Genomic DNA, 22596 nt, shown 5'->3' with positions numbered 1-22596 from the left:
CCAATGGGCTCTCAGACAATGTATGAATTAAAGCACTACCTAACATAGTTTCTCTTCAAAATTTCTCGAGAAAAATGAATCACATCATGGCAAGTCTGAAAATCAACTCCTAAACAAGATATAAAAGCTTACCATAAATATCGATTAAATGGATAAATTACAAATGACATGACACTATCTATATATTCTAATTTCCCTTTTATCTGTGTTAAAAGTACTTTTTAATATTTCATTCAGAAGTTCATTTCCGCCCTCCCTACTGTTTGAACCTTTTAAAGAACCCATACTCCTGCCTACCTAGCGGTGGGTAAATCTTGTAGGGTGGGTATTAAAGAGACGTGGATATTAAACTACGTCCTGTACATTTAAAAACAGCAGAAATTGAGAGTCTTGATAATTAATGCACAATTATGCGACTTTCAATGTTAGATCTAGGTCATTCCCATGACACAGCTTTCATCATGAAATGTGCTTTTTTGAATAGCGCGCCAATCCGTGTTTTTTCCTACGTCACAGACAATCTTCAAGATGGCTGCTCGTCCAAATCTCGATTCACTTCATTTGTAGTGATGTAGTGGCTGCTTCTAATTTATCAAATTTTTCATGATTTATACATCCTACTCATGATAAATTCATTTACGCTATCATAATTAAATTATTTTAGTCGAAATAAGAATTTTACCAAGAATTTGCCGCCCTATGATGAAAGATCAAGCGTAGTCTTGTTGTTATCATTCAATCTCGCCAAGTATGAATCTGCTTTACAACGTGAAGGACGTGGTATAAATTCGTGAATTATTTCTCTGTGTCGGATGGAAAAGATTTTAAATCGTTACTGCAGGTGGAAAGTGTCTTACAAGTGTTGAACCTCTTCGGGAATCTTCAGTGAGTACCCTAATTTTTCTCAATCTATCCTTCTCATGCTTGGCCTTGATCGTTGGTCGGACATTTTTTTTTCACCTATCCTCTCAGACCTGATACTGGAATTCAGTCCTTGGCCCTGGTCCTCTGCCACACAATTCAAGCTTTAGCTAAGCTCTGACATGAAATTACGAATTTTGATCTGTCTGAGACACTGACAAGATGCTCACTATCATCAGAATTGCTGAGTTCATCAGAGGAGGACTGATATCCTAACCTCTCTCTACAATCGTATGTTGGGCGTAAAATTCTAGCGACTGAGAACTCTTCAAGAATACTGATTTTGTAGGTTCACATAGCCTTCTATCTATAATGCCCTTTAGATTGCTGTACTGTTATTTCTTCAAGTTTCCATTTCTACACTTCTATTTTGGCATTAAGTAACTACTTACCTTAACTGAGCAAGCTAGGGTCTACGCCAAATAAGTTTATGCACTTCTAGACTGCAGCAGAAGATCAGCCATCTTTATTCTTCCATTCACTTTACATTTAAAAATATCGTCAGATGATCTTCTTCCGCAGTCTAGAAGTGCGTAAACTTTTGTGGCGTAAACTTTATCGACTTTCTGCAGGCTGTGCGCTACTTGGACTTGCGTTTGAAGTTGTCTGTCCTTTTCGAATTTTTTCTGCCTACTCCCATCAACTTAAAATCTAATGCAGGGGATAAAGAGACGAATCAGATGTGACTGACTGCACTTGGCCCAAGCTATAATTGTCTCTATGTAGGTTAGTGTGTTGCGTTATGAAAACCTTGGGTTCTTTCAGAGGCCATCATAAACGTCAAAGTTTCAGGTGGACATTTAGTACCCAAGACTTTTTTATAGTGTAGTATTAGTAATCTAAATCCTATTTTATGTCCATTTAACAGGGCGGACTTACTCAATTGCTGCTCATTGGCTGCTAGTAATTTTTAACCCCTTTTTATTAAGTTTAACTCATTTTTTCACTTTACTTCGTATACCGTTTTGTAATCAAGTATCTTATTTCTTCACACTTTTTTTTTGATGCATGCAATGGTAAAACGCAAGTTTGGTAACCTAATCCTTTTCTTTTTGTGTTATAGGTTTTTATGAGATCACCATCAATAACAGTTAGGAGCATGAACTGAAAAAGCATCAAGTCTCAGAGCTCGATGAAATGGATGGGAAAAAACGCAAGAGTAAAAAAAGTAAATCCAAAAAGTCTCATAAAAGTCACAGGCATTCCAAAGACAAGAAAGCAGAAAATGCCCTCTCTTCTGTTAAGTTAGTGGAATATTCTGATGTCAGCTCTGAAGAGCTCTCAAGTCCTGAGGCTGGTGAGATACAAAGTGAGGATAGTTTTAGTAAAGAAGAAAGAAAAGATGGCGGCTCCCGTAAGCATGAATTTAGAGCCATTCAAGAAGTTGACAAATTCAGGAAGAATGTTGAGCGCTCTCCTGTCCCGGCACATCTAAGTAGATCCACCTCACCCTACAACTATTCTGAAGAGAAATCTACTAATTCTGACCATTGGAAAGAAATTAATGACAGGGAGGTCTCTCCAAAACAGATGGTCAGGTCTCCTTCTCGCAATGATGAATTTCACTCTAAGAGTGAAAAACATAGGAAACACAAAGAGAAGAAAAAGGATGCTGAAAAGAAAAATGGAACCAGTCCAACATCTAGTAAAAAGAAAAAAAAGAAAAAGCATAAAAGACGCAGCGCCAGTCGAAGCCTAGTTAGTAGTGAGAGTGATAATTCAAATGACAAGATAATCAACGAGCCAAAAATATCTGTCTCAATCACTAATGAAGCTTTGCATTCAAGTGACAGAAGTTATTATTCATCGAGAAATGATGACCATTGGCCTGTTGTCAGAGTGAAAGAAATCTCAGATGAAAAGTCCTATTCTGGGTCCAGATCTCCAGCTAGTCCATATCCTGGTTTACGAAGCGATGAAAAAGTAAATAATGAGCGAGATATGCGAATGCGGTCAGTTTCACCACACACTCCTCCGTTTCCACCGAAGTCAAGTAGCTGTGATAGTTCAAGGAAAGCAACTCCTTCTCCGCCCGTTGAAGAAGTTTTGGATCATGTCAGTAGCTCAAGACATGAGAAGTTAAAGCATAGAAGATCTCCAAGTTTTGAAAGAGAAGAAACATTTAAGTACGTTGAATCTTTATTATTATTATTACCTTAACCCTCATGTATTTAGCTTAGGTAATCTATGTGCATTTGTTTTTGGACCACCTACTTTTAAATTAATGTATTTTTTACGAAAAATCCTCTTGTTCATGTTCATGACACAGAGTTCGATTGTTTTAGTGATTTCTGTTTTAAATTTTACCATCACTGTCGCGACACTTGGGGTTGTTTGAACTTGAAGGTGGATCAAAATGAATGAAAAAAAATTAGACAACAATTGAAAACTGAGGGTGATTCCTGTCATTTTTCCTTACAAATCAGAACAAGTCAATAAATTATCACTGTTCTTCGAATTTATTAACTAGGGTTTTTTCAATCTGTGCAGGTGGCCAACTTCTAACAGTCCTTCTCGGTCAGTCAGGTTACATTCGCCTCAAATGAGAAGTATCACTCCTCCACCCAGCCACAGGTATTTTTGTTTTTTTTTTCTCTTTAAGTAGAACATTCGGTACCTTTTTGAGTTTTCTGCATGGATCAATGCCGACATGTCAGTTCACTTAGTTTTCACTCTTTCTATTTAAGATTTTATGAGGATTAGGTCACTGATATATCAGTCCACATTCGTCTTAGCTCCTCTGACTCGGCAGAACATTGTTTTTAAATATTTTGGACTTCAAAAAAATTTCACTTGTTTTGTTTTAATTTAAATTATTAGCATCAGCTCTGGAAATTAGTTGAATTCTATCATTATTTTCAACAGGATAACTTTCGTTCATTTAAAGAGTCATAAATGAATGAATTAATGCTAAAGAGATGTCAAGAAAATTTTCTCACCAACCCTTTTATGAGTGAACAAATAGTGCTAGCAAAACTCAAGTTCAATGAGCTTAAGGCTCATTTCATTAGCTCTCTATCGTGACCTTGTGGAGCTTATTATGTTAAGAACTTACTGATTAACTGCAATTTTTAATTCTTAGGTGACAAATTCGGGATTTTGTCTTAAGTTTTAAACCTTTTCAAGTACTGGAACCAAGAAAAACACTGTAAATCAAACTATGTATAAATGCTTTGTTTTTAATGAGAGTTCAAAGATGAATATTTGAAGATGTATTCTCCTTGTCTTCTTACCTGAGTGTTCAGAATATAATCAGCAGCATTCTGTATTTTTTACGTTATGGCAATGTCAACATGCTATTTTCCATTTAAACGCACAGCATTGTGTTTTAGTTTCTTATTGCTCCCTGCACTGAAGTAGAAGTCTGATAACCCTGACCCCTAAAGATTCAACAAATTCTGTTGGTCTCCATGGAAACATTGCATTGTTTCATTTACTATTGCCAAGTTTATGGAATTTTTATCGCTTTCTCGCTGCCTCTGTTTGTTTTAATTCAGATTGGATTTCCATTCTCTTTTCTTTTAGCCCTCTGAATTGATTGTTTCGTTTTTCTCAATCTCGAGATATTACCTTAAAATTTGACAGGCGGTTCTAGCACTCTTCTTAAAATTGCCAAACAGTAAAGGGTTTCAGACCAAATTTGCACCACAGTATCGCGTAAAAGAGCTGATGAAATGAGCTCTAAGCTTTTAAATTGGCATTTCGCTAGCTTTTTTGTGTTTACCCACAGAGAAGTTGGGAACAAGACTTGTGGTTTGTCCTTTGCGCAATTTACCATCTAATGTTTCACTCCACAGAAAACGGAAGAGAAGGAATCATAGCAGAGACTTCAAAGAAAGAGAGAGAATGATAGAGGCTGATAAGCGGTTACGAAGAACTGTAATCGTTGAAAGGCCAGAAAGGGAAAAGAAGTCTAAACATCAAACTAGTTCCTCTTGGCGTAGATCTAGAAGTAGATCACCAATTAGGTAAGTTATTTCTTGAGGCTATTTTATGCATTAATTTTCCTTCAACTTTAAGTCTGCTCTTTTTGGCACACTTGAATTGAACAAACCTAACTGATCATTAGTGTGTTTTATTTTTCAATTTTCATAGTCAGGGGTTTTTTTTTTGAAAGTTATTTTTGGTTTTCACAAGAGTTGGCTCCAAATCTGAATTCTGTAGCAAGAAAGCTGAAATGAGATCATAGAATGATGACTACCAGAAAATTAACTGTTACTTTCTCCTGTAAAATCTTACCATCAACAATCATTGATTTTTGACAATTATTGACCTAAGTTTTTTGAGGCGGACTGTTAGCGAAAAAAACTGTATCCATTGGGGCTGCAAGTTGAAAGACGCTGGAAGGCGTTATCATAGAATGCAGACCTTAGAATAAGCTGGGACTTCACTGTCACATTTTATGCTGATGCTGAAGTATCTGGGTAGGGTTATGTAGAGTGTAAATAGGACATAGAGCGTATCCTCCATTTTCATAAAATTGTTAATAAAGATGCTCAAAAATTGATTAGATTATTAAAAATTAATAACTTTTATCACTGATTGTATCTGAAGGGCCTTTTTGACTCCGTATTAGGTAAGACAGCAGTACGGGCATGTTTGCATAATTAAATTTTGAACCCACAACAAATAAATTGCAAGGTTAGAAATTGGTAGAAAAGGGCACCATTTTACTCAAGCCAGCAAAAAGTCCATGACCAACAGCTCCAGAATGTTCAGGAAGGTCAAATTGGTCAGGGAGAGTTGCTCCAGTAGCCAGGGGAGTTGCAAACTCCTGTCCAAGAAAATGATTTTTTTGCCTAACAGCATGATGCTTTGATACCAAGGCACTAAGTCTTGCAGGGCTCTCTCCCGGTCTGTTGTAGATTTTTCCTCCTGGGAATTTGAGTCTCTAATGAATGGTATGGATACATTGCGCTGAGCCTTGTTCTTTTTTATGATTCTTTTGATTGGGACGAAAAGGTCAGGGAATCCTAGACATTTTGAGTGTCTTATCATTTATAGCTCATTTTGCATAATTATTTTAATTTCAGGTCACGAAGGTCTTTATCAAGATCAAGGAGTCGCTCAGTTGAACGAAGGCGGAGACGTTCACCAAGTCATCATCGATCGCATTCAAGAAAACGTGGACGTTCAAGATCTCATAGTAGATCACCATCATATCATCGTCGCAGGCGTACTCGTTCTCAGAGCCGGGAAACAGTCAGGAAGCTGAGAGAAATAAGTGCGAAGACAAAAATGAGTGAAACAAGCTTATTTGCAGAGTTAGTCAAAGATCGGCGGAACCTAGAAAAACTTCTAGCTGCTAATGATAAAAAAGATGGAAAGGGTTCAGACAAAGATCAGTATTCCAACAATGACTCAAATAGTGGTGATGCATCGCAGGTGCAAGTAATTGAAATTTTACAAGATGACAGTCAAATGTCAAGTGATAGAACAGACTCAGCGCCGACAAATAATATGGTGAATAACTACCCATTGAATTTGAATCCTGGTTCATTATTCGGGCTGACAGAACCTCTACCAGTAACAAATTTTGAGCCTGGTCATAGTGTAGCCCCGAATCCTGCTTTCATGACTGAAAATCCTTTCCCTACTGAACCTGTCCCAGTTTCAGCACCAGTTTCTTACGGCCCGATTTCTCACATTCCAACCGTCGGATCAACCAGTCATCAAGTTAGTCATCATGAGTCAATGAATGAGTGGAACTCATCGGGCAATGCATATAGTGAGATGAAACCTTATCCTGTCCATAACATACCATCTAGTGCTCCGAGTGATCAACATATGTGGGTAGCACCTGTGCCACCTCCGAGTTACGACACACAACAGACTAACGTAATGAATCCTCCAAGTAAAAATTTCAATATGAACTCGACTCCTGTAGTAAATAGTAATAATGTTTTTCCAAGTAGTGTACATAAAGAACAATCTATTAATCATGCTAGTTTAAGTGCGGTGAAGACAGTGGCTCCTAGCTCATCGTTATCAAGCACAGGAAGTCATCAGCCAGTTAGTGTCAAGTCAAAACCTAGTCTGACTAAGTTGCCCATGCCTCCAGGCACTAATGCAAAAGATTTGGAAAGTGTCGATTCGCCACCCAGTAGATCTCCTAGTCCTGAACCAATCAAACCTCCAGCACCTGTTAAAGTGCCTGAGCCTGAAAAACCAAAACCGACTAAAAGAGGCATTAAAGACCTACCACTACCACCAGGTAATTTTCCTCCCATGCATAAGCATGTAACTTCTAATTATTATTTATGTGATCTTTCACTTTTTAGACTGAGCCAGCATCAATTCCAATTATAAAAATCGACTTACACTCAGTGAAAAAAGGTGTATCGCAAGGTGGAAGAGTGCAGAAAATGCTTGAAGCTAATGGCAAGAGGAAATTTAAAGTGCGCATAAAATGAGGGAGAGAGTAGGGAAGGGCAGCTTGAGCTATTTCTCTCATATGAGACCAATTGCACATATATGCTGAAAGTTACGCACAGCAGCAAAACACAGTGTCAGTTGCAGCAACTCAAGTATCTAACATTTTCAGTTTGTATTGATACTTCTTTTTAAAAAGAAATGGAAATAAAAATCATCTCACATATGAGCTCGAAAATGAATTATCATGATAGGACTGAATATTTCTTTGATAGTTACTTCTAACTCAAGTGTGAGTGTCTGGAACTTAAATTTTTTTTTGTTTTGTTTTTTTTCTTCTAGTTGTCTCTGGAATGGAAGATTTGAGTCCTGATGATGATAATTTGTTGCTCTCCCCACCATCAAAATCTGTAGTGAACAATCTAGATCGCTCAATGAAACTAGGTAGCAATGCTGGTTATGCCAAAGGTAATTTTGACTCAGGAGCAGCCAGAGCAGCTCGCCACAGCACAACCAAATTGCGCCGGCCAAAAATATTGCACAAAAGACGACCGTCAAGGACCAGTTTTCCTCAAAGCAACCAAATCAAAGACTGGGGTGAACGTTGTGTAGATGTTTTTGAAGTGATCGCTCAAATTGGTGAAGGAACATACGGCCAAGTGTACAAAGCACGCGACAAAGCTACAGGTACTTTTTCCCCCTCTCCTCTTTGGATCGATTGGGTTTTTTCCAATTCTCTTCTAAATTTGTTGACATAATTCTTATTCAAAGTTTTCTTTGGCCTTCTAATAAAATTTCTTACAATAAATCTCTCGTACAGTATCATCAAAAAGTCCACCTCTTCCTGGTTTTTTTCATTTTTATTTTTACATGATGGCCTATGACCACAAGAAATTATCAATGTTTTGGAACCATTCCTAGCCTCAACTATCAATCTGCTTTTGTTCGTAGAGTGAAGATTTAAAATGTCTATCTCAGTCATAACCCCCTAGTAGATAGCTAGTGAACAACTAATTTTAATTTAGATTGCTGCAGCATGCTTGTAAGAGGGATGTATTTTCTCAAAGAAAAGATTCTCCAACTCATGTCTTCCGCCTCTTTATCAATGTTTATTTTTTCAGGAGATCTTGTGGCCTTGAAGAAGGTCCGACTGGAAAATGAGAAAGAAGGTTTTCCAATAACTGCCGTTAGAGAAATCAAGATCCTTAGGCAATTGAACCACAAAAATATCATCAAACTTCAAGAAATAGTGACTGACAAGCAAGATGCTTTGGACTTTAGAAAGGTACTTTGTCCACATAATGTTATCTCTTTATTCATCTTATCTTGTTAACCAAGATTTTAATTTCAAATCCTGTGAGCCTTGGAAGTGCAAACAGGTCGGTTTAGTTCAGGAGTGATTCGCCTGAATATGGTTGTTTTTTAAAGTTGTCAGAAAACAGTGAGACAGAATCTCCTTCAAATAAGTTCCAAAAGAGCGATAAAAAAACACTTTTTCCTGTGGATGTGAAGATGGTTCCTCAGAAAAAGAACAAACCATAGCAAGAGGGAAAAGTTCTGTGATACTTAATGATGTTCTTTTACTCTTCAAACTAAGTAAAATGTGGATTGTTAATGATATCACGAAGATGCATAAATTTTGGAAGTGTCGAGTTGTCTGGGAACTTCTTACAGCATTATAATTACATACTTTAACTGTTGCGCTTTTCAAGCACAACGAGTATCACTGAAAACAAAGAACAGAAATTTCTCTGACTTCATTATCTTTGTCTCCTATATATGTATCTATACTATAAGCTCCAAGACCTCCTAATTTTGCGAAACTGGTGACGCTTAGTTCCAGCGTTCTACCGGGCCGATTTTCATGATTTTTGCGGCAATCGACGGGCAATTGTCTCTAGATAAGCCAACTCTTTTCAGATTTTCAAAATATGGCCCAGGTTTTTTTATATTACGTGGTAAAGTTGCAAATTCTCCCATTTAAACAATGTAAATTTATACTTTTTGTCATAGTTTGTTTGAGCGTTCTACCGGGCCGATTTCCATGATTTTTTCGTTAATCGACAGGTAATAGGCCCTAGATGAGCCCGCTGTAATCAGATTTTGGAAAAAGGACCCAGGTTTTTTTAAAATCACGTTATAAAAGTGAGTGAGTTTACAGAATGCTCCGGTACTGCTACCGCTATGCGCGGGAGGATGCGCAGTGGTCAAGGAGGTTGCGCAGTAGCTGTGTAGCCTGCGCATCAGCTCTACACTTATTTACACAAGATTCGCGCCGGGGTCCACTCATCGAGCGGTGGTCGAGTCGTCTAAGACGTCTAATGCGTCCATTCTGAACTCGGTGTGGGTTCGATCCCCGACCCACGAAGTCTTAATGATTACCTATGACTATCACTGTGCATTGTTTTACTGCAATATTTCATCAAGCAGTCATTCCAAACGCGTCCTTTTAATTTAAAAGTAATTTTAAGTAATGTTTAAAATTAAAGTATACCTCATATCGTAATTGTTTAGGGGAAAAATAAAACTAACACCGATAGGAGGGTAAAAATAGGGCCGCGAAGCGGCCCATTGATGGCGCGGAGCGCCTTCAGGGGGTTGGGCCGCGTAGCGGCCAGGGGCATAGCCCCCTAGTCTTCTAATATACCGCCCCCTCCTTTCATTATTTTTTTGTTTTTGTCATAAAATGACCCCATTATAAGTGTTGTGAAAATTTGATGGTTCTGACTTTTATTATTTCAGGACAAAGGCTCATTCTATCTTGTATTTGAATACTTGGATCACGATTTAATGGGTCTTCTAGAGTCTGGCATGGTAGAATTCAATGAAATCCACAATGCATGTATAATGAAACAGCTACTGGATGGCCTGAATTATTGTCACAAAAAGAATTTCCTCCACAGGGATATTAAATGTAGCAATATACTTATGAATAACAAGTAAGTTTTATTTTTTTTCGGCATCAATTTCTTCTCTCTGAAGACTTTCAACCTCCATTTTTTAAATACATGCTTTTTTATAGATTCTTAAGTAGAGGCTTCATGGATCTCAAATTTTTTCCCTTTCGACGAATTACCCTGAAAGTCTACTCATAACTTCAATCGACAAGAATCAAGGAATAAGGGAAGTTCTCTGTCTGATCAGCGTTGCATGCGCAGTTTGAAATAGCTGATTTTCAAGACATTTGCTCCCTTAAACTTGTGACCGAGAAATTTCCTCTGTGTATTGTAAAGAGTTGGGAGAGCTACCGAGAGTCGGGAGCTGCATATTAGTTTTTAATCATAATAAAATATGTGTCGCTTTGGAAAGCAGCTCAGATGTATTATAAAGAGGCTCCTCTACTGGAGTAAAAGCCAGTAAAATAGCAAGAAGAAGAAGAAGTAGAGGGGGGCCCGTTCATTTGTCACTTCCTGTTCTTTTTTTCTAACTTTAGAAACTGCCTTTTCTCCAGCCCCCTCCCCCCTTGGATGAACCAATATAATTTTGTACCTTTCAAAGTTACAGTATAATGTATCAATTTTGTAAGTATTTTAAAAGTATGTTTACCAGGTATTTCCTGTTTATTTTATTTGTTTACTGTTATTTGCAGGGGAGAGGTCAAATTGGCTGATCTAGGTTTGGCTAGATTGTATAATGCAGAGGATCGTCAAAGACCTTACACCAACAAAGTCATTACCTTATGGTATAGGCCACCTGAGTTACTTCTTGGCGAAGAACGATATGGTCCAGCAATAGATGTTTGGTCTTGCGGCTGCATCTTAGGCGAACTGTTCTTGAAAAAACCACTGTTCCAGGTAAACATTTCTTTACTTCATCTAGAAAAGAAAGAGGTGGTCACAGTTTCCAATTGTTTCTCACGGTGGTGCAGATGGATTCTATATTGTGTTAATATTCCTGCCAAATGTGAAATAGAAAATATAGGAAAGAGATTGTAGCATTCTTTTCTTCCTTTTTTTTTGTTTTTTGTTTTTTTTTTTTTTTGCGTAGTGTAACAAAAAATATGAGGTTACACACTTGATAAAGCATATTTGTTTCTCATAAACCACACTGTGTTTAAGAAAATCGATGACAAAAGTGTCTTCAACCAATTTCATCATTGACCTCTCACCAAGATGTCAGACATGCAACTACTTTTTTTTTTCTCTAAGTTTTTACTGGTCCATGGGTATCCTATGTTAGACAGAAAAACATACTAAAACATTTTACAGACAATCAAAACACCCTGGCTGACAGTGATAAACATCACTCAAGAAGACACTTGAAACGCTCTTTTTTTTTCTTTCTTTCAATTCATAGCTCGAAAGAGGAAACTATTGTGAGTTCATATTTTTCCTCTAAATAATATTTTACTGTAAATCAATTAGTTTTTACAATATGTAATCACACTTTAATTTTTGATTCATCAGGCAAATTCAGAACCAGCACAACTAGAATGCATATCACGGACTTGTGGAACGCCAACTCCCGCTGCCTGGCCGAATGTCATTAAATTAAGTCTCTGGCACACTTTGAAACCAAAGAAAATTCATCGACGTAGATTGCGAGATGACTTTTCCTTTATGCCTAGTCATGCTCTTGACCTTCTTGACAAAATGCTTGAGCTGGATCCTGACAAGCGCTTTACTGCTGAGCAAGCATTAAAGTCTGAGTGGCTCAAAAATATTTACCCTGACAAGTAAGCCTTCTCGTTCATTTCATCCTTCTTCAGTTTACAGACTAACTCGAATTTTAGAAGACGCTGTATCTTTTAAAATTTTTAACGCACCTGTTTGATGCTCTTATAGCATGAAGAAAACTGCACTCTGTGCTTGATATAAGCCTGGTTCAATATTTTTTTGTTACTTCCAGAGTTACAGTCTTTAATCTTAGTGACCTAACAGCATCAAATTACAGGAATAGCCTGAACAGCATAGGCCGTCCATTAGAGTAGAGTGGAAAACTACCCCCAAAGATCTGCATAATAATGTCTTTGCAGTCAGTGGTCCCCAGTGGTTCACTAGATTATGCAATTCTGATGTGCGTGTGTGTGCGGGGAGGGGGGGGGGGTATCCATTAGGTCTGGTCTTGTAATTGCAAAATTTCCCCCTCAAAATGACATTTTTCATTGATTTTAGGCTCATATTACTTTTAAACACCCCATCCTCATGAAAAATTTCTAGTCATTGATTTTAAATTGCTGAAAACTCAGAAAGCCTCTCTTTCACTGCTCCTTGAAATTTCATTTTTTCTCCTATTATTGTGTGACCAAAATTATAACTGATTACAATGCCTTTTTTTGAAGGGGCTTTCCCACCCCTGTGTCATTTTCTTCTTCTTCTTTTTTTTCTCTTTTTTTTTCTCTTTTTTTTTTCTTTTGACCATTGACTTAGTAGCATCTGTAATAGGCAACCAACAATAATACCTACTTGAAACTTCTCAATTTTCAGTTTCCATCCCTTCTCTTTAAACTTAATTTCATTGATTCTCGACATGTTCCTTGTTATCAATGAGGTGCTCTTTTTGTCTTAGAATGCCTCCACCTCAGTTACCTACATGGCAAGATTGCCATGAATTGTGGAGTAAAAAACGGAAACGTCTTCTTCGTGAACAAGAAATAGCTGCCAAGCAACCTTTATTGAAGAATAAGTCCTTCGAAGAAAATTTTGAACTATCGGGTAGTGGGTAAGTCGATGACTTGTCTCATATATGTAGCTTGCTTCTCTTTTTCAGGCAATTTTCTTTTCTCTTCTCTATTGTTTTGTTAATTAACGTTTAAATTCTTAGATAAGTTATTTTTTCATGATGTGCCAAATTTTTATCTTTTCTGCTGTTCTATTTTGTTTGACGTTGATATCATTTTATTTTCATTTATCCTTGCCGTCTAGTTTCACAGAATGCTAAAGTAATCCATACTATTCAGTTTTCCAACTGAAAATTCTGCAAAAAAATTGCTGATTTAGCCAAAATACTCTCACAAAATTTTTGTGTCAAACATTCCCACATAGCCAAAAAAAAAAAAAAATCCTCAAGTCAGATATAATCATTATTGTGAACTAGTTTAAAATGTTTTTCTCTAAAAACGGAATATGCAGAAGGGAAAATTATGAAAAGGGAGTGGTTCACCCTGTTGTTGGAGATGTATTGTAAGTAGGCCAAGTCAAATATTATTTTTCATATTAATACGCATCAGTAAAATTTTCAATATTTTTTTATTGACTTGTGATTCATTGACTCAGATAATCTGTGTTTTTAGATTACTACTATTTCACTGAATAAGTGAGTCACCGCAGCTAATTGAGATATAAGTGCATATTTCGCTCAAGCTAAAATCATATTAAATCAGAATATTCCATCTAATTTTTGAGGCTTTTTCCCCCCTTAAGTCGTTTTTAGCCTTCAAATATTTGTCAATAAATTGGCTTTTTTAAATTTTTTCTTAAAATCTTATTTTATTTCTTTATTTTGCGCACAATACTTTATCACTACTCCCACTATATCTTTTCCCCTCTAAAAGTGTTGGAAGTCATTTCCCATGATTTATCAATAGCCACATATTTCTCGCTTCAGTGCAATAGATAGATGTAACTGTCTGTGTTTCTTGTATTTGTGTCTCACATGTAGTTCAGTGCTTTTTTTAATCATAAACTGTGATCGCATGCTTATTCATTTCAGATCAGTATTGGCTGCTGGCATGAAAAAACCTCTTATTACTGCTGATAGGTACCTTTTCCAATTTTATTTTATTTTACTCCATTTTATTTTATTATCATTTCAAAAGTACATGGCAAAATCTTCCGAAGAATTTAGTGCTGGTAAAATCTGATGACTCGGAAATTAATTCATCTTCAGTTCCTGCTGGAAAAAAAAAAACGTTCAGGGGCATAAAGTTAAGAACATTGTTACTCTTGAACGTCTGTGTGTACCTTTTAAAATGGCTAAAAATCATAGTTATAGAAAACAAGAGTACTTGCATTCAGACATGCTGAAAATTCAAGATCGCAGGATTTCGCACCTGGGAATATATACATTACAAATAAAATACATTTAGGCTCATTTGTATAGGGTATTGTCCTCTTTTTTTGAGCTAAAAAGTCAAAATCTACCGAAACTTTTGATTTAACAGATTTGATATATTTCACGCCAGTTTGACCAAACCTGGGACGAATCACCCAAAAAAACTCGAGCAATGAAAAATCAAACAAAACAGGCTTGTTTTGTCTCCATGAAATTAGGTTTTCCCCCTGAATTGTGATTTTAGGCTGTCTTGTTACTCTATACATTGAAAAAATATATCTTCTGGATTACATTTAAACCATTTCTATTTTTTTGTGTCCTTGGAGACCTTGAATCAGTGATGTGTGACGAGTTCATTTTTTGAAGTCATCAGATTTCTCAGTGTCTACATTCCCATAAGGACTTTGCCTTGTCCTTTTCCGTATGTTTTTAAGTAGATACCACCGACTATTTTGCTTTATAACAGGCTTACAAGTAGACAGCTGCCATTACAGGTACTTATAGTCCCTGCATTGAAACTGTAAGAATTATTATAATTTTCATAATCAAACCTCTTGTTTATTTCCTTGAAGTTGCTCTTGTGGCTCTTACAATTGATTTGATTTTTTTTACTCTGTGATGGATAAAGAATCCCAAAGATTCAAAAGGTCAGATTAAGAAAAAGAGCAAAATTATTTTATCGTAAATAAGTTACAATTTATAATATTTTATCCGTGCACTTACTTTGTTACCGATTTTAAGATGAGTACATAGCCTCTATAATTTTATATATGGTGCAGAGATTAGATTTTGATTTTTCTATGGATCATTTACTGCTGTAGGACTTCATGATTACTAGCTGCATTTTTCAGCAATTGAGGTGTCCAAGCAATGCAATAAAGTACAAAAAATTGCAATAAGTTTGTGAAACTTACGATGCTCTCAATAAAATAATTACGGAGAACCTTTCATGATAAAGTAAAAAAAACCTTTTGAGATTGATATCGTGGATTGATATCGCTTTGCAGACTCATTTTGCCGGCTTGACTCTGCAGCATCCTCAGCGCGACTCAGTCAAGAGTCCCGTAAGGATGCCAAAAAATACAGCTAGCAAAATGGGCCCGCAAATCGATACCAATTCAATTGCAAATGAGTACATTTACGTGATTTTTTTTGTACAATGCAATTGAATCAACGTCAGCACAAAGACTATATGCAATGTACAAGGTTAAGTTAATTAGAAACTGAAATTGTGTCACCATGGGCTAACAAATGACTTGATAAATGTTTCTGTGGTTTATTTGCCTACTGATAAGTGATAGCCTGATAAAATTGCCGGTTTTTGCAAACTTTCATTATCCTCAATAGTTTGCTGTTGACATCCAAGTTATTTTGATGGGCTGAAGTGCGTTTTGCATTGTCTATAAATGGCAAAACCATCATGTCCTTCCTCACCCAAGTCTCATCAACGGTGATAATTTTATTTAAAAAAATCTACTTCTGCTTCTAAGCGGCTCTCTGCTCAGCAGCTGTTGGCAGGAGGAAATGCACCTCTCTTTTTGTGCCAGGGTCAAAAACCTTGCACCTATCTTTCAGAAACTTTATCCATGCAAATCAAATGAGCTCATGGATATGTCAAGGAGATCATCCACTGGGCCCCAATAACCGAAGTCGGGTTTCTACTTTACCATACCAGCGGGGTGATTATTGAAATGACATCGACTCTATGTCGCCGCTTTGTCGTGTCGCGCCATCGACTGAGAGCCACTCAGTCAATGGTGCGATACGACAAAGCGGCAACATAGAGTCGATATCATTTCAATAATCACCCCGCAGATGTGGTTGAGGGATTGTTTTATCATACTACTCTGCATCAAAAAATTGAATTGAACTCATTAAAAAAGTCCCCTCCTTTCTCATTAATGCACTTAAATGCATTCACTTATTTTTATTTATTTGTTCTCATTTTGTTTCTGTCAGATCTTCCAAGTTATTGAAACAGGAGGCATGTAGTAGATTTTCAATGGAGCCGAATGAATTTTTCAATGTGCCGAGTCTGCCCGGTGGCTCACCCGGAGTGTTACCACATTCTAGGAAATTGTCACCAGCCAGTCACCCGTTACATGCAGAATCCAATTCATCTTTGCAGGCCCAGTTGGCGAGTATCTCACAGGCCTTAATAAATAAAACTCCTATCACAATGCACCAATTACTCTCTTTAAGAAGCTGCTATGAGGTACTTGATTTTTCTGTTGTTTTTAGTATTTCTGATTTTTGATAGATATTTAAGTGTCTGTCTTGTCAGTAGGCTCCATTTTTGCACTGATTATATGATGATCCTTCCTTGCAAAGTTTTCTAAAATTTAACCATGAATAGAGCATTAAGGTGGAATAATACAGTAAAGTATCAAGCAAGTAAGTATCCAGTAAAACCTGGATGATGCCGTCAGTCTTCCATCTGAATTGTGTTAAGTATACCTTCCTTTTATTTTTAAAAAGTTGATTTGTGAACTTGTTGCTCCAATTGTTTTATTCGTTAACTTTTCTAGAAAAAGTATGTTGATTCACATAGAGCCTGAATTCGTATCTGATAATCCGGATAAGTATTTGCGTTTTTTTGGAAATTCTTGTCAAAAAACCAATTGGAATATGAATATTTGTCTCTGACGAAAGTCTCTGAATGGCATTTCTTTCATTCAGGCCAATGCACATTATTTATACCAAAGTCCTGTCAGTTTTTATTTCTCCATTATTTTGACTGGTGAAGTTTTATTTATATTTTAGTAACTGATAGCACCGATTATTTTTACATTGTTTGTCATGAACTTACCTCTTTATTCCAGCAAACTGATACCCAAAACAAACATTTGATAGATACTCTGTGCGTGGAACTACAACAGTCACATCTCACAGCCAAAAAATTAGGAAAATTAGATCCTAAACTTCAAGTTTTTTATCCTCAATGTGAGTCTTGGTTTAATTCCTTTATCTTTTAGTAATCAGGAAGTTATCACCACTTGTGAAAAGTTGAAATATTTTTGAACAGTGTGTGCAGTGTAATATATAAACAAGATTTGGTATTTATTACACCTGCCTTTCGATTATCATGTCTTACACCAGAAAAAATCCATGGAAAAGACTATTTAGGTAGTTCCTGATTGGACCAATACAAAAATAATCTTCAAACAATTTTCTGTTCATACCCTCTGAATCAGAAGGAAAAGCTGATTTCTTCCTTTATTGACTCTCCCTTGATTTATTCTCTTATTTTGAAGAGTTTTACTGTTACTAAAATGAGGCAAAAGTTGTACATATTTCTTCATTGCAAAATGTAGTCCAAATATCCAGGAAAAGAAGCCGGTTTGCATGGACCGCTTTTGATTCTGTTGTATAGACGCAGGAATGCAATCGGATGATCAGTCAATTCTTTTAAATTTAGGTTCATCAGACTCATTATTTTAGTTGATTATTTACACTTTACAACTCTTTTTTTTTGTTTGCCTATTTTATATATTTTGATGAGAATTTTTCTTCTTTATTAATTTGCCGTTTGTTTTATTGTGTCCTTGGATCAATCAAAATATATTAATTGATGAGGTATGTGAATACTCTGAAAACTTAACTTCCATTAGAGAGAGTGGAAATTAAGTAGTTAAGAAAAATTAGGATGGGGGAGGGGCTAAGTCTGAAAACATGTCAGTGGTCCCAATTTCCCAGTGCCATATTTTAACACTGTCTATTTCCGCAAGTGAGTCATAGAAGCAGGAGAGAGGTAGAAGGTAGACAATTTTTATTCTCTTTTTATTATGATGATCTTTGTCTCCAATATTGAAAATAGTGGTGTTTTGAAATGCTTATGTCAACTCTAGCCTGTGGAAGCAGTTATTGGAGAGCCTCTCGGAAGTTAAACTCTCGATAATATGCAGTACCATCAAAAAATGTATACGACTCAGAGACTCAGTGAAATTCTGTAACTGACAAAAGGCATGCACTTGTATGAAATCTAAGGCTTTTTGTCTTATGCCGCAATCACACGCTGAATGTGGCTTGAATCTGGAAGTCATCGGCCCAATGCCTGAATTTTGCGCGTGACGCGCAAAATTCAGCGACGATTCTCAGCAACCATCGGACTAATGTTGGATTTTTCTGAACTATTCGAGTAGATTTGACGCACATCTGGATGAAAGTAACTCGAATTTGCGAAATTTCAGCCGTTGGGCGATGACTGTTGACTTCCACATTCAGCTGCTAAATTCAGCGTGTGATTGCGGCAAAAGTTACATGAATGAAACTTGCTTACTTTCACAGCAATGAGTGCACAGACTACTCTCTGCTCTCGTCAAATTGATCCTATAATTTGCTCTTATTAATTATTTCGGCTTTAATCTGGATCACAACTAATTGTAGCCTAATATGTAAGTCAGCCTAGAAATTTTTTGTCATACTTTTTTTTCCTTGCGCCAAAGTGATTATTTAAAAACGACTTGACCATGTAAATCATCCCCTTGATATTCCATTTGAGCGTTTCTACATCTTTACATATTATGCTTTCACTCAAGAGAGGAGTGAAATTCTACAATGCTTAAAAGCATGATGCGAAAATATCTTTCACTGTTTTAAAATTATTACGTTTATTTCTAAAGGTCTAGACTATGGTGGTGATTCAAACAGTCAAGCAGTGTACACCAGCAATATGGCAATGCGGCAAAGTCTTTCAAATTTAGCTACAGACAAAGTTCGCTCCGCACTAAGTTCTTTGTTGAAGAATGCTAATTTACCTGCTCTCGTTCCGAATGGCAATGCAGGTAAGTTGTGAGCTTTTTGAGGTTGTGTTCTTTTCAGGATGGTAATTTTGTTTTGAGTTTTCCAGACTTATGATTTTCCTTTTTTCCCCTCTTTCCATTTTCAAATGTATTTCAAATGTACTTTTTTTATCTTTTTTCTTTTTCTTTTTTTCTTTTTTAATACCTTGACTAGCTGGACAAGACTTCAAACAAATTAGCCTCTCGAAAATTAGGTGTGTAAAAAAAAACAAGCTTAATAGAGAGAAGATAGTATCCTGTTATTTTGTTGAAGCACGATTTTAAGTAAGCTGAAATCAAGCTGCCCAAACTTATACAATTGGTAAATAAATCAGCTCTCAATTAAAGAGCTGTAGCTCTTGGTGTTTCTGAACATAATTAACTACTGTCCAGCATTTAACCTTCCAAAGACAATCGAAGTAACAGCAGAACCGTTTTTAAAATAGCTCGGAATTTATTTTCTGTGGATTTTATGCAAAGGAGTTTCAAAATTACCATTTATGTACTCTGTTACCTAATGCCTATCTTGAAGTACCTTGCAACTTTCAACCTCTTCGAACACAATGTGTAATTTTAAGTTCAAATCGTTGGAATTTCGATAATTAAATGATGATGAAATTCATGTTCTGTAAGGTTACAGTTTTCAAACCAACATAAATCTTTTCATCGGGATAAAGTGTAATTTATTGAGTGTTTTTTTCGGGGGTCAGGAGACAAATAATTATAATATTCTTCACTTCTATGTTGGATTATTACTGGAGCGTTTTGACAGTAAAACTAAACAGTGCAGGTGCAATTTTTTCATTTTATTTTTTCATCATCAATGCTAAAAGATAAAAAAGTTAGGTATCATTTAATGATGATTTGAATATTGTATATGACTTTGTCTTTCAACTAAAGATTTAAATTTGTCAATGGCCAAATATTCAGCTTCTTGAAGTATTACTTTATGTCATGTTAATTTTTTTTTTTTTTTTTTTTTTTTTTTTTTTTTTTTTTTTTTATGTAACCTGTCTTATCAATAACTTTATAGATTAGAAGTTATGTAGGAAATTTTCCCCCCTTTTATTTCTCTCAGCTATGCGTTTCAGGAAGACCAGTCGTTGACTTTGAAGTATTACCATATCGACTCATTGTGGTGACTGGTCTCTCTATTTCTGTTTTCTATTTCTCTTTTATTTCTCTCCATCTCTGAATTGAGGCACTGACAAAAATTAATTTTTTGCTGAATAGTGTAAGGAATTGCTCTAATTAAACTTTTTACCTTCATTGGAAAAGGAAAAGTCCCTAGTCACTTTACAGCAGATAGTATGGGGAAGGGGTTTTTCAAGAAACGTTTCTTTTTACAACAGAAGGAGAAGAAAGAAGAAATATTCAAGAGAAAAATAGGAAAGGAAAGATAACCAAAAATGAAAGAATAAGGTATATGTTTCATCAAGCAATTTATGTGAGTGCCATCGTTTCCAATGGACTTGTTTTGCTGTTATCTCTTGTTTTGTTTCACACAGTTCCTAGGATGATCTGGGCTCCTTCTCCTGCATTATGCTTTCTGCTGAAGCAAATAGTTTATGAATATTTAAATTTAATAACATTTACAATAATGTTTAGTACATGGGATGTGGGTTACTTAAGCTCAAACATTACACTTACCGCGTTTGTATGGTGCTAACTATGAATTATTTTTTATTTTTTTTCGTCATTGAATATGGATAGTAATTTTTTGAGAGCTTGATTTACTTTTCATAGGTGGTTTCTGAGCTGCTGGAGTTGGCTTTTGCTGATCGGAAGAAGAACCTTTGCAAGTCGTCGTGTCAGCGGATCATATTATCACTCAGAATCTCTGTGTTGATGAAACTGGTATGTGAGAGAGTCAAAGCTTCAAACAAAAGTGTAACTACTTTATGGTCGAGGCCACCCTTTCTCTGTAATGTATAATATTAAACATGCCTTACTTCTTATTTTATTTTACGTGTTACACATAATCTTAATTTTATCAACCCTTTGTCCATGTTCAAATAAACATGAACCTTCTTGTTTAAGTTATCAATTATTTTGTTGCCTTTGAACACAGCAATTTTCACTATTTTCTCCATGAAGGCTTATTGAAAAGCTGCTGTTTGTGTGAAAGTTCTATTTTACTTTTCATGCAATATATGTGTGAGGATTCACTTGTAAGTTCCTTTCCAGTGATCCTTTTTGGAAGTATGGTCCTCAGGAGGGATCCTGTTTTTATTATTAACTTTAGCCTCTTTGCTACTGATCCTCAGATTGAAACGAGTCATATCGCTGGACTTTCAGGAAGGTAGATTCAACTTATGAGTTACCTGTCTCTAATTTATTCAGTTTTTTCATAAAGAGTCTTAATTTAGGGAATCGGAAATAAATTTAAGTTAAAATATCTTTTTGTTTTTTCGATGATTTTTATATCATTTATATTTTTCTGTCTAAAAGCGCTTACTGGATTTAAGTCCTATTGTTTATTGAAGGAACGTTAATATGTACATAAATTTGAACAGATACCACTCAGTTGGTTAGTCTGTTGCATTAATTAATACAGTCTATGTTATCAAATTGGATGTCTTTGTTTCCTGTGATCACAGAAAATATTTGAATAAGTCGTACCATCAAAACATGACTCAGTTTCTTGCAGAGGGCCCCGATGAGAAAGAGCCAAGTTAAATTTTTTCTTGAGAGTCAAGGGCAAGAATGCCTTGAATGGCTCTTCTCTATTTGGAAGCCCCTGATGTTCTAAGGTCATTTACTCAATTTACATCTGTCAGATTGTAGCTATTTCTCAATTTTATACACATAGTTACTCAATCATAGCAGTCAAGTGTGACAATGAGTTCAGTATTAAAAAAAAAAAACTACCTCTTAGGGAGACTTCAGAAACAGTAAATCATATCCCATTTCTGACCCAAGTGACCATCTTCATTGGACATCTTTTGTTTCTTGTGATAATCTCAAATGCAAAGCTTCGGTGAGTTTTCATTTTCTTCATCAAACTGAAAAGTATAGGGTTGTTGACAGACGAAATAACTAATTTACCTCTGAATTGCCATTATCAGTTCACATGCCATAAGCTGTTTTATTAACCAAATTGCATGATGATCAAAAAATTTTATTCCCTGAACAAAAATTGTAGCAGCTGCACTTTGATATCTTTTCCTAATCAACTGAAAAGCGTGAGAATTATTATTTTCTTATTTTAAAATATCCCGTTTTGCACTCTTTTTTTAATTTGTTTGGCAATTCTGACTTCAACAGATCTTTACAATCCTTTGACCAGTTTCTTCCCCTCTCAATATTCAGAAATTCTTCAAGACAATAATTCTATTTTTCAGTGGCTGCCTCAGAGAGAATGACGATGTTAAGTTCATTGTAGCAAAAGTTAGAACAGAATAGAAGTTTAAAAAAAAAAATTCCAAAAAACCATCTAGGAATAATATTTTTATGTAAGGGGATCCCTTGGGCCAAGCTAACAAATGAGAGCAATGTTCCAAAAATTCTATTCTGAAATGATTTTTTG

At 35.9% G+C, this 22596-nt stretch overlaps 1 protein-coding gene across 2 annotated transcripts; it reads left to right on the top strand.

Annotated features, from left to right (window-relative positions):
• Positions 1 to 529: 529 nt before the first annotated feature.
• LOC109037353 (uncharacterized) lies at positions 530 to 21106 on the top strand. 2 transcript variants are annotated; one of them, XM_019051952.2, is made up of 16 exons: positions 531 to 885; positions 1985 to 3047; positions 3412 to 3495; positions 4719 to 4889; positions 5955 to 7135; positions 7636 to 7980; positions 8415 to 8578; positions 10036 to 10232; positions 10883 to 11087; positions 11700 to 11968; positions 12802 to 12954; positions 13945 to 13992; positions 16246 to 16501; positions 17109 to 17229; positions 18909 to 19070; positions 20814 to 21106. In XM_019051952.2, the coding sequence occupies exons 2-16, from the start codon at positions 2059 to 2061 to the stop codon at positions 20822 to 20824; spliced, it is 4356 nt and encodes a 1451-aa protein (XP_018907497.2). In that variant the 5' UTR covers positions 531 to 885; positions 1985 to 2058; the 3' UTR covers positions 20825 to 21106. The 2 variants fall into 2 exon arrangements, with proteins under 2 accessions (XP_018907498.2, XP_018907497.2); XM_019051953.2 differs by lacking the exon at positions 13945 to 13992 and having other exon boundaries at positions 530 to 885.
• Positions 21107 to 22596: the final 1490 nt, after the last annotated feature.

Source organism: Bemisia tabaci, chromosome 5 (assembly GCF_918797505.1).
Source record: "Bemisia tabaci chromosome 5, PGI_BMITA_v3".
NCBI lineage: Eukaryota > Metazoa > Arthropoda > Insecta > Hemiptera > Aleyrodidae > Bemisia > Bemisia tabaci.
This window is presented reverse-complemented; position numbering and strand designations above follow the sequence as displayed.